Source organism: Zootoca vivipara, chromosome 8 (genome assembly GCF_963506605.1).
Source record: "Zootoca vivipara chromosome 8, rZooViv1.1, whole genome shotgun sequence".
Lineage (NCBI taxonomy): Eukaryota > Metazoa > Chordata > Lepidosauria > Squamata > Lacertidae > Zootoca > Zootoca vivipara.
Genome location: NC_083283.1, coordinates 34,036,843 through 34,050,376, shown reverse-complemented (window position 1 = coordinate 34,050,376; position 13,534 = coordinate 34,036,843). Strand labels below are relative to the sequence as shown.

The following is a 13,534-nucleotide window of genomic DNA, read 5'->3' as shown; positions in this document are numbered from 1 at the left end:
AGAGCAGCACACGGAAACACCGTTTACCTTCCCGCTTTATCAACTTGCACTTTGACGTGCTTTCGAACTGCTAGGTTGGCAGGAGTATACCACTCTCAGGCATACTGCTTTTTAAATTTCCACCCACCGCTCACCCCACATAGAAAAGAATGAACAGCAACTGCTAAGCACTCTTCCTTTACATGCTTTGGCTGCTCACTTCAATTCACCTGTCTTGCTTTGTGTAGGGGAGTGAGCAGTGTGGGAATGTAAGAGGAGAACCCTGAGAAACCCTCTATTGCTGTTTACACTGAGGAAGAAATTAGAAAGCCCTCTGCTTGTGTCTCAATTTGCAGAGATAAATTCTCTATCTGTTCAGTTCAAAATTAAGAATTAGCAGACGACCAGGGAACAAGAATATTACCACTACGGAACAGAACACCATTTTAATTGAATATGCAGTTCAAGATTCAAACTTTGCTCATCACTTGTTACAGAAGGAAACTGATACTTCATATGTTAATTCTGTTTGGAAAAGGCAAGCTTTTTAAAAAAATGAGGGCATGGGCCTTTAAAAAGCACTTTGTCAGAATTTAAGGGACTTCAGTGACTATAAAGTTGAATGCTACAAACTTCAATTTCTGGAAAACAGTGTCTGGTCCAGTCTCCACAACCATGACAAAAGTCCTGCATGAGGTTCCTAAAGAAGTCCATTACATCTACTCCTGCCCACTGAAGCAGCACCGAGTATTTCCCCTCTACTATGTAACAGCCCTCCAGACAAGTGTTATCATGTCAACTGACAGATTATTTCAATATTGCTCTTCCACTTTATTTATTTCAAATACTGATAGCCCACCATGCACCATCCAGGACAGGACTATATAAGGAGAGGCACTCTTCCAAGTAGTTAGACGCCATGTTATTCACAGTTTGGCATCCCAGCTTCTCAAATACTCTCCATCAGATAATTGGAATGCTAAGACAGTAATGACCTGACCGTTTCAAGCTTTTCTGGACTCCAACTCAAAGTTTAAATTTTCTGCTTTGCACATTGCTGAGTTTCATTTGCAATTTATACTTTGTATTGCTTTTTATTTAGCTTTTATAAAATGTTACTAATTGTTATATCAACAGAAACAACTTAGAGATTTTATTACATTAAGTGGTATAAACATTTTATAAATAAAGCTTTACACACAGAATGTGTGGGAGATCAGGTGGATGTTTTTGCAAATTTATGTAAGCCTTTAAGAGTATCCCTTGGAAGAAAAATATCTCAGGCATAATGCTGCTTCTTTATACAATGTCTAGCTGAAGCCAAGCCAAGTCTTCTCAGAAACATGAACATTAGGAAGCAGCTTTCAGACCAAGCTAAACATTTTGAAATATTTGTGGAATATGGATGCATCTTCATTTTGAAGATAAGAAAATTAATCAAATAATTTTTCAAGTAAGAAATATATATATATGCAAAGTTAGTCTTTGGTGTAGTACTGCCCAAGAGGGAAACTCTGGGAATAATTGCATCTAAAATAGTGCTTTAGATGTCTTACCAAGGCATATCAAGTACCATTCTATTGTTGTGCTACTACTTGTGGATAGTGAATGATTTCTCTTTCTGAGGAAACTTGTCAATGTTATTCTCAAACTTTCATGCCAAAGGACAAATATCTCCACTTCCATCTAAAGATAATGGTTGCTAAAATAGACAAAGATAATTCATTCTTTGTCATGATATCTTTCAGTTCTTAACTTTAGCAAGAGGAGAAAGAGAAGAATATCACAAACAGGAGGTTATTTTGCAATTTAAACTCCCTTCTCTTCTTTTATTCAATACATTTATATACAGTTTCATTATGTGCATTTCTAAGTGGTATACATAAATCAATCAACAAAATTATGGGGGGGAAATTAACACCTGACATTGTAGGTGAAGACTCCATGCACTGCAGTTAGGTTCAGCTCTGTTTTTTGAGTATTTATTGAAACAGGCTTCATGTTGCAGAAAAAATAGCTAAGCTAAACTTCAGGAAACCTGAATTACTGGGAGCAAGATTCTGCTAGAAACCAAAAGTTGTACTGCTGAGAAGTTTTACCATTGGAATTTTCAATTAAACAAGAAAGCTCTACCAAATGAATTACAACAGCATAGGCAATAGATTGAATACAGACTTGCCGCTCCACAGAGGGCTCATTCTATTCACAAAAGCAAGTCTGATCCAAGAGAGGTGAAGGGTTGGCAATTAACAATTTCACCTTCTCCCATGTCATCTACCATGTTGTTTTGAAGGATTCCCCCTTACCAGAGCAGATTTTCAGAGGAAATTTTCAGGGGAGGCAGCAGGGGGAAATAGAAAAAGTCAATATCATCCACCAGTGTCCAGTTAGCTAAGTAATTACATCTCTGGAAACTATTAATATTCAGCATGCATAGCTACATATGAATTTTCTTCTATTAGTCATACAGAGAGAAGTTACTGGTGCACAGGTATTGTTGGTGTATTGGTTCCATACTTGGGAATAAGAATATGAAACAGACCAGCTTCATATTAAGCTGACTGCATAGCACCCTGGAGAATATGGACCTTTTATTCATTAATTTAAAAGAAACTGTTTATTTTTCGCCTCTATCACATGCATTAAATATATATATATATACTATCCTGCATAATGTGTAAATTCTTAATTTCTCCAAACAGATACTGTATTATTTGCAGGGAAATGAGAAATATATATGTAAATTTCCATTTTAAATCAGCCATCAATTATTTGAAGCCCCACAGCCAAACACAAATGGAACCCTTTATTACTGTTCTGCTATTATTTAAATACTTACAGTGAAAAATACGGAAATCAATGTATGGATGAGAACCTCTTCTCTCTGTTTCAAATCCTGCCCGACTTCTTACTCGTACATCTCCTAGAAATAGGGTCAAAAGTGAAATACACCGTGTCGAAGAGCTACAGAGAAAATTGCAACCAAGCACAGTTGCAAGGTGTAGACGTTTCTGTATGTAGTGTAACAGTCATACCTACTCAACCTACTCAATGCCCTGATCAATGCCTTTTATTTTACAGATGATAGTTCAAAACAAAGTCTTTAAAATCTTTCAAACATGCAGTTGCATGCTCTCCATAAAATTTTCCTACCTCATCAAATCTAGCCATAGGTACATAGATGAAGTTGCATCTGCTATGCTTTATCACCATAATGGGGTGAAAATAACTAAACATAGAATTTTATTTTGCTTCTTACTACAATTGAACAGCTCACGGTATTATCCAGTTTGGAAATAGCAGCAAACCATGTTAGCTTTTGACCAACACACTCACTCCTACCCCAACTTCCTCATTTGTTTTAAATTTTAATTGGGCTTGCACAAATCATAGTTTGATCAGTTCAACCATAATGGCAAATTATTATTGCTTTGACAATGGAAGTTGGGGGGGGGGGTCTATGTGAGCTTAGCGCTGTCAACATAAAAAAGCCTCAAATTACAATCTTTGAGTCAAATGTGCTCCAATAGAACTATATTGAGCATGTCACCATTTGCAAGCTAAAGTATGCCTTCACTGAGAACTTTATTTTCAGTTTTAAACAAAAACAAAAACCTGCTGGTAAATTATCAGGGTGAACAATACCCCACAACTCAAAGCACATAAAGCTCCAAGAACAGTTTGTAGGATCTACCTGTAACTGACCCCACAGTTTTTAAAACATAAAACATATTGTGCTATTAACATACATATTATAACAGTTACACAAGTATAACTGTGCAATAATCATGAGTTGTGAATTACCTGCAACAACAAATCTTACAGACCTTGCAACCATAGCACACATTACTCAAGCAGCACATTTCACAACTGCGCGAGTAGAACAGACAAAATGGTTACATGAAGCACATTGTTGCTGCAATTTTCTATTTCTACATTAACAACAGAGGCAATAGCTTCCTCTTTTATGCTGTCCTGATGGAAGGCCCTACCAATTCTGAAGCTTCCTCTCTTGACACCTCAGATAATATGACTATGTTTCTGCATTCATCTCAGAGTACAGTATAACCAACTCCAAACTCACTCCATTGTGGCTATTAGCTTCTAATCAGTACTGGCATTTAAACAGGTAATGTCTACTACATTTGAAAAATACATTATTAGCCCCCATTTCATTAAGTGTTTTAATGTGGTATAGAGACTCATCACTTCACAAGTATCCATACCACCTTTACTTTCATTATAATGAAAGAAATGATCTCAAGTGTTTTTGTTATAATGGTGATTTCAGGCTTGAACTTGTGGCCTAAGATTGCTTCAACATTCTGCATTAAAGCAAGGGTGAATAATCTGATCTGTGCAGAGGGTCAAATTCAGAACTGGCCAACACTCTACAGCAGGCATCCCCAAACTGCGGCCCTCCAGATGTTTTGGCCTACAACTCCCATGATCCCTAGCTAACAGGACCAGTGGTCAGGGATGATAGGAATTGTAGTCCAAAACATCTGGAGGGCCAAAGTTTGGGGATGCCTGCTCTACAGGCTTTTTTGTCTGGTGGGCAGGATTGCTCAGCTGTCAATTACCTGACATTGTATGTCAGCTGATTCAAAATTCAACTAGTCGGAGCAGAAAAAAGCTTATCTTTAATCTTAGTGCTAAGGTTTAGGGTAAGAGAAATGCTGCTTACGCTTTGACCCTCGCAGACCTATTTAGGCCTATGAGCCAAAACTTCACTACTGCTTTTTTTTATTTTTAAAAAAAAAAGGAGAATCATCTTCTTTCTCTGACATGTAACTTACCCATAGCTGCCAAGTTTTCCCTTTTCTCGCAAGGAAGCCTATTCAGCATAAGGGAAAATCCCTTTAAAAAAGGGATAACTTGGCAGCTATGAACTTACCAGTATCAAATATCCTTAAGAACAAAAATGCTGGTTGGTACTGATATTCCAGAATTTGTCAGTAAAGAATCTTGAGGGAATTTCATGTCAGTCTGCCTCCCTGCAACGGGCCACAGTTTTCCTTAGTTTATCAACTGGCTAGTGGCACATTAATGACAAAGTCAGCAGTTGTTACATTCCATTCTCCACAAATATGTTCATTTCTTAGCCACTGCCTGGTGTATGTTTTTAGCTGCTAGAGCTGGCTGGTTATAAAAATACAACATATTTTGCAAATTTCTTCCTATAGGAGTAAAAGGATCACCTAAAGTTCATTGATTATGATTATGAAAATATTGTTTTCAAATAACCCATTTTCTCTTTTCTTACAAAATACGTATGAAACAAGCAAATTCTGGGCTAAGCATCTGTAGTTATGTTTGTCTGCACTGCATCCACTACAGAAATCTGCTTGCACAGCAGGTCTTCTGGTTTCTCTTATCCCCATATTCCAGCACCCCGCAAGCCCTCAAAATCTGCTCCAACAGGTTTCCTAAATCACTGCAGCAGATGAGAGGAGCTACAGGGGAAGGAGTAGTAGTAGTCCCATGGTGTGAGCAGGCATAACACAACATCCATGAAAAGAAATTAATAAACTGAGCAGCATTTTGCAGGGACACTTCAATCCCTAGGATTTTATGTGTATGTATTTTTAAGTTCTGTCAGTCACCACAGTACAGTGGTACCTCTGGTTATGAACTTAATTTGTTCCAGAGGTCTGTTCTTATCCTGAAACCGTTCTTAACCTGAGGTATCACTTTCTCTAATGGGGCCTCCCGCTGCTGCCGCGCCGCCGCTGCCGCCGCACGTTTTCTGTTCTCATCCTGGGGCAAAGTTCTTAACCCGAGGTACTACTTCCGGGTTAGCGGAGTCTGTAACCTGAAGTGTTTGTAACCCGAGGTGTTTGTAACCTGGGGTACCACTGTAATGGTAAAACTGACCCCACATACTTTTATAATAAAAAAATCTGTATTTCACTTGATTCAAGGTATGGGGGCACTGAAACACTACATGGAAATCAAAATGTCATAATGGCCAAGGAATATCTGGTACAGAGTTGTGAGTCATTTACATAAACATTTTATGAACTTTTAGCACTGTGCATTTGACCCCATCTACTTGCTCATGTTATGCCAAACTCTATTCATGCATTAAATGACATTGGTAAAATCTAAACAAAATATTTACTTATTTATTAAATTGATATCCCACCCTTCCTCCCAAAGGAGCCCAGGGCAGCAAACGTGTGTTGAACCGAGTGATATTTAAAACAATTCAAATACAGTTGAAGACTGGGAAGGATCTCAACTTAAAATGCTTCCTTAAGAAAGGAGTGACAAAAATAAAACAGACAGCAGCTGTCAAAAAGGAGAGATTTTAAATGGTGGGTGCCACAACATTAAAGGCTCAGTTGTTACGCTGTGCAGAACAGATATCCTGATGAGATGGTACCTGTTGGAGGCCCTCACCTGCATAGTGCAGTGACTGATTAGGAATATTAGGATAAGATTATTTTTCCAGGTATTCTGGACCTAAGCTGTATAGGGCTTTATGCACCAAAACTAAAACCTTGAATGTAGCTCTGCAGCTACTTGGTAGCCAATGCAATTCTTTCAACAGTGGGGTGTGTTGGCTACATCCTGTCCCAGTAACCATAGAGTATTTTGCACCAGCTGCAGCTAGCGGTCTTATCGGTCAAAGCTAAGAAGCAGCACACCTTGCCACTGAGGTCACCTGGACCTCTGGCAACAAAGATGGATCCAGGAGCACCCCCAGACTACTAGGCTGCTCTTTCAAGGGACCTATGACCTCCTCTACAACAGGCAATTGACCAATTATCTGGACTTGGGAGTCACTCACAGTGCCTTTGTCTCGCCAGGATTCAGAGTTTATTGGATTATTGGCCCTCATCCATCCCACCACTGAATCCAGGCTTGCCTAGCATCTCCTGGTTCAGATGCTACAGAGAAGTAAAGCTGGGTATCATCAGCATACCTCAATCCTCATTTCCTACTGACCACTCCCAATGGCTTTATATAGATGTTAAACAGCATTGGGGATAAGATTATACCCTGCAGCACCCCACATCACAACTACCAGGGTGCCAAAAGATCATCACCACTGTAACACATTGCCTCCAATACCACTGTTGGCTCAGAAGGATGCTATAATCAATGGTATCAAAAGCAACCGAGAGACCTAGGAAGAATAACAGGGTCACATTCCCCTGTCCTTTTCCCAATAAACATCATCTATCAGGATGACCAAGAAAATTGTACCTTTGTACAGTTGGCTAGGTTCTACACAAACACACGTGCTCAATCCAGAAGAGGCATTATTAAAAGTTCAAGCACACATTCCAGTTAAGCGAAACACTCAAAGAGAGTGTGAAAAAAGGCTGTTGAGGGGTGTGTCATGGGAAGAGTGCCAAGGACCAGATAGAGAGGTTTGGAAGGCTGCATTTGGCCCCCATGCATGAGTTTTTCCACCTTTGTTCTATTGTAACAAAATTTAATGTTGCTAAATATAGCATATTTCAATCATAAGCACTGATTCAATTTTGTATGTTTTACTGTAGCCACTGTAGCCACAATATACAATCATCTGTCAGATTTATTACCATTTACTGCAACATTAAAGAGCACACCATTATGCTCAGCATGGAAATTGGCAAATGTGCAGTGAGAAATCAAACTTTGGCTACTGAACATGTTTAAGCTGAGTTTTATTAAACTTTCCTAGAAATAGAATTAAACCTAGATTTCAGATTACAATACAGACAAGATACAATCTGTATTGAGAACAAAAAAAATTAATTGTAACATTGATAGTAATCTATTACTACAAATGGCTACAATACTGAATTGTGGATTCCACATTGCATTTGCATCTGATGGCTAGAATCAAAAGGTTTGTGCATGTACATGGGCTTTCAGGAGCCACCAACTACTTCAGCCCACTGTGCTACCTCCTTGCCTTCCCCTACAACTCACATTCAATGATGATGCAGCTGGAAGTGAAAATTGTTCCTTCTTACAAGCATAGACTATTTTGGATTCAACCTTTTCCAACTCAATAAAATGTTTTCGTTACTTTGTTATCTTAGAAGTTTTGTTCTGCTTTACACAGAAGACATGTTCAAAGACAAAAGGCAACCTCAAATGTAGCATTTTATATAACACTGCATCAAATTTAAGCACCCCAAGTTTTGCAAGCACCAATTATAAAAACACATCCTCAGGAGAATGTTGTCACAATTTCACAGTAATAGATATATAGCAAAGTAACAAGAGTAACTCTGACCTCTTTCACCAACCAGCAGACCATGGACTGTATATCCTGTCTTCCAAGGCTCGGTCAGCCCTGCCCACCCTTAAGGTAAGGTGAGACAACTGCCTCAGGTGGCAGGATCCACAAGGGGCAGATGATCTGGCCTCCAACAAATACATTGTTTGCTGCTGCTGCGACACACTCCTTGGAGGCCAGATCTGCTGCGTCCTTGACAAGCCACACCCCCACCCCATACCGCCTATACAGAGGACTCTTGGCAAATAGGTGATTCTGGTCTCTTCACACACTTGGGAGGAAATGAAAGGCACTGCCCTCCTGGGATCCAGTGTGGTTCAGAGGAGGAGCCCTGTCCTCCTACAACAGCCTTTGATTCCCACTTCAACTGTCAAGTAATGTTAATTTGATTTCCCTGCCTTACTCCCAATGTACATCTTTATTCCCTGCTTGTTCCTGGTGTAGATCTTCATTCACACAAAATGTCATGGGCCAACCCTATTCCAAGGAGATCATCACGGAAAGTGAGTAACCAACTTGGTCCCTTCTACTAACTAGTGAAACAACAGCTGTTCCAATGCTCCCCCTTCCTTTTCCCCTCTGCCTTGCGCCTCTTGTGATTGTGAGCCAGTAGACAGGAGTCTTATACTTTTATTATCTTAACATACAAAGTGCTTTAAATGTTGTGTTAATATTAATAATTTCAACCATGGCATCTAAGCCTGTTACCAAAATTTTGGAAATTCAAATGAGAACGGGACCAGGGAAGCCCTGATCAAGCATTTTAGTATCAGATATAAGGAAAGAATGCCAGAGTGTTTGTGCACTAACTGTGCACCACAGAGTTGCATCTAAGTTGACCCCAAACAGATAATGAACTCAATTACAAATAAGATGTTCCTACAAAAACTTACTTGGGATTTTTAAAAGGTCTGAATTTCACAGTCATTGATTTAAATATTTTGCTTTTACCACTGATTATTTGCTTATTTCACTGCTTGGTTTCAAAAGTCAGAATGTTCTTTTTCTCCCTATGTTTGAGCTCTTCAAAAAGCAGTGCTTCACAAAAGATACGCTTTCTCAAGTTCAAGGACCACTTCCATTTACTTAGCTAAAGCTGATCAGTGTACTACTACTGCCTAGTAAGACTCACTGTCCCAGGACAAATCACGCACTCTGTTAGCATCGCCCTCAGCAATTGGTATCAGTAATTAGAGCAAATTACGTGGTGCATTTTTAAGTAGCAGTAAAATATGCTACAGTAAAATATACTACACCACCAATGTTTATGTCTAGACATAGCCAGGTCATCTAATTTTTCCTTTTATTGTTTTAAAACAGGCATCCCCAAACTTCGGCCCTCCAGATGTTTTGGACTACAATTCCCATCTTCCCCAACCACTGGTCTTGTTAGCTAGGGATCATGGGAGTTGTAGGCCAAAACATCTGGAGGGCCGCAGTTTGGGGATGCCTGTTTTAAAACAAGCTACATGTCTTTTACCTCAGTTCTTGGATAAGATAAGATATTCTGAGCAGGCCCTGCTGAGAGTTCCCTCACTGAAGTTAAGGATATCTATGAGTAGGAAGTGGGGGCCTTTAAAAGTCACTGCCCCAAGATACAAAGTTTACCAGAAAAAAAGTTTACCTTGCTTTTAAAAAGTTTTGCATATATTTGCATATATTTCTGAATTGGCAGCAGTAGTGCTGCTGTTGGCATCTGTGTTTCTTTCTGTTACTCTTTAAGTTTAGAAGTGTTATCCTTCTTTTTTAATTGTTAGCTCTCTAAAGTTTGAGAGTTAGTGTACTTGATGACTGGAAGGGAATTTGCCTCCTGTGAAATACAGTAGCAAATGCCACCACCCAAGTGAAGAAATATTGGCCTATGACAGACTAATCCAGCTGCTTCAACAGTCAGTTCCAGGCCAGACGACTGAGCTGCATAGTAGTACTTGTTGGAACACCAGCGAGCTAGGAGGATTTGCATATACTTTTGCCCTGTTTATATCCTATCCAGGATATAATTTTGCACAAGTTGTACCTAAGTAGCTCAGATAATTGAGGGGGAGGGAATGGATTATAGTCAACTAAATCATATTCAGAGTAGATCCACTGAAACCTGTTAAGTAACCTAAATTCATTTGATTCAATGAATAGACTGAGTATAACTAGGACTTGATATCACCCTATATATCTAGCACAGAAGGAACAGAATAAATGTTTTTTATAAAAACCAGAAATAACTGAAATACCAAGCAGTAGAGAGAGAAAGGGCACTTTCCTTGGTAACAGATGCAACCTCAAGTAAGGAAAGGACAACTCAGGATGTCTATTACAGTATACAGTTTTCCTCTTGGAATATCAATTGAATAAATTGGGAGAGTGGTTACTTCTTTAAATAATTTTATTACATTTTAAAAGGTTGTACAAGATTCTGCAAAATACCATGCTATCAAACAGAAGAGAGGGTATTTAATAAGCTAACTAATGATCTCAGCAAAACTGTTAGTAGACCACTTAAAGTAGCATGTGTCCATTTGTTTACTTATACCAGGGATTGTGTCCTGTGAAAAATAATTAAACTGCAACTGAGTAGTTGTCAACTGTTAGATATAAAGTAAGGTATGTATTTCTTTTAATAGCATTCACAAATTACATTTATTCCACAACAGATTGACTAAATAAAATTTAGACAAAAGGGCTTACTTAGGACTTCTTCAGACAATACTCACTCAACTTGCACATGTAGTGATAAATAAGATTTAATCATAATGGCTATACTATAGATCCAAAAAACAAAAGGACAGCAGCATCAAAAACTGAAAGAGAATGGAAGCAAACTGGACTCCAAAGAAGGATCTATATATATTATCCAATGGTGCAATAAATGTGTAAGAGACTGATCAACAAATGCAGAATAAAATCAGTATTTAACAATGCCATTCTATGATATGTTAGCTTTTTTTAAAAATGAGTCAGCATTCAAATGGATAGATTGAAGACCATTAACTTGCACTTATCTTCTATAACTGATCAATATAACAATATATTATCATAGAATTTTAGAGTTGGAAGGGACCCAGAGGGTCAGCTAGTCCAACCCCCTGCAAAGCATGAATCTCAACTACATCATACATGACACATGGCCATCAAACCTCCAAGGAAGGAGAGTCCACCACCTCTCATGGGAATTTCTTCCACAGTTGAATAGCACCCCAGTTGTCCCTTTTTTCCCAGGATGACAAGGAACTGTTAGTGATCACTCTTTGGTTTCAGTCTATCAACCAGCTACAAATCCACCTAACAGTTACCTTGTCCAATCCACATTTTACCAGCTTCTCCACTAGAATATCATGAGGAGCTTTGTCAAATGCCTAACTGAAATCAAGATACACTATGTCCACAGCATTCCCCTGATCCACCCAGCTTGTAATGCTATCAAAACAAGAAATGACATGACTTGTTTTTGAGAAACCCATGCTGGGTCTTGGTAATCACAACATCCTTTTCTAAGTGCTCACAGACCAACTGTTTCATTATCTGTTCCATGAACTTTCCTGGTATCAATGTCAAGTTCACCACTGGTTGGGTCTCCCCACCCCACCCCCTGCCACCCAAAGAGACAATGCACATATTTTTGTAAACTAAGAAATTGTTAATAAAAATTATATTTAAAAAGATGGGGACAAATTTGCCTACCTCCAATCTGCAGGGACCTCACCTGTTGCCCAATAATTCTCCAAGGTTATAGACAGTTATGCAGTTATGCATTTATAGCAGTTATGCATTGCATAATGCTCTTTCCTCATTCTACCTGCTTTGAAGGCCAATGTTTTTACAAGAGTTATCTAAGTACAGTATTTCATAGAATAGCATTTGCATGTGTTATTTTAGTCTGCATTTTTAAAAATCTACAGTTGCCCCCAAGTTATTTATCAAAATTTCATCGGCATTTTGGACCAACAGATTCTCTATTATACACTGGTTTCAGATTAACTTCTGTTTCTCTTAATTAGAGACTCCATAGTCCAAATGATACAGGCTCTCCCAGTTAACACAGAAGTGGAAGAGTCAGGCAAGCCCTGTGACCCATTTCTGATTTCACTGTTAGTATAACTGAGAGAAAGAATTCTGACTGAACAAATCCTTAGTTAAACTGGAGTATATAAACTATCGCTATTTATTTAGTTGCAATTTATTACCCACCCTTTATCATAAGCTCCAGGGCAGGGTAGAAACAATTCCACAATACAGTTTAAAACTTTCTATGTTATCTCCTGACACATATAAATTAAATAGGTTACTGTGCAAATATACCTCCACAGTCACTAGAGATAAGTAGAACAAGCAAAGTTGCTTTTGCTACACAATTAACAATCCCCTCATGGGCTATGTAGTCTGGATGGAAAGGAAAAGTTTTTTTAATGACTTTCAAACATTAGTACCATCACAAAATAGAACACCTAAGTCAATTATAATAGGAGTAGGCAACTGGTGACCCACAAACTCATTCCCTTGAAGCTTTGAAGCTATATGAGCCCAGCCCAGCCCCAAATCCCAAGGCCCCCACTTATTAAGCACTCAAAAACTTACTCCTGTGGGGTTATTTAAACAGCCTCTTTGCCACTGTGAGCAGCAACAGAGGCTTTGGCAGAGCTCTTCTGTATATGTGTTTAAACCTCTATTTGACTATATCTAAACTCAGACGCAAAACAGAAGTTCTGGGAGAGAACTCTTAATAGGGACATCCAACCAAGTCATACTCAGAGAAGACTTGCTTTCAGTGAATCTACTCTGACTTAAGGACCACACTTCAGCTCACACTGAAGGAAGTTGGTGGGGTAAAGATCCCTTTGCTTACATCGCAATACACAAGGGGGTTATCAGCAAGCAAAACCAATGTTGCTGCCCCTTCAAACTTTTGTGTAATTCATAGTGTAGACCCAATAAAATATCATTTAATGATATGTAATTCTATTAATAAAATAACTGGATTTTATGTTAGTCTCTGCCTAAGAAAATCCATAATTTCCCCTTGTATCATATAATGACTTATCTCCATAAACTTTAACTGCAAAATTAAAAGATAGTAAATGACTATTAGTGCTAATGATCTGATACTCATTGATATTACATGTACATATTTAATTAATAGTACATAAGGCTACTGAATTTTATCCAAATAGCTCAAAAGAACCCTGTGAAAGAGTACGGTATATAACAATCCAAGTAGAAACTAAATGGTTTACATTGAATGCTAAGGAAAAGCTGACTCCACAAATGTAAACACCAGGAGATCCATGGAAGGATAGGCACCAACAATGACATTCCTTTTAA

The 13,534-nt window shown here is 38.5% G+C and overlaps 1 protein-coding gene across 2 annotated transcripts in view; it reads right to left on the bottom strand.

The window, feature by feature from the left end:
• The window catches only part of PDE7A (phosphodiesterase 7A), a 59,129-nt gene that overhangs the window by 29,072 nt on the left and 16,523 nt on the right, over nt 1-13,534 (bottom strand). The window contains exon 3 of one of the 2 annotated variants that reach the window (XM_035125219.2): nt 2,819-2,902. The exons of the other annotated variant lie outside the window; for it this stretch is intronic. Coding sequence (XP_034981110.1) covers nt 2,819-2,902 — 84 coding nt within the window. The remainder of the gene's footprint in view (nt 1-2,818; nt 2,903-13,534) is intronic. 2 annotated transcript variants of the gene reach the window in all.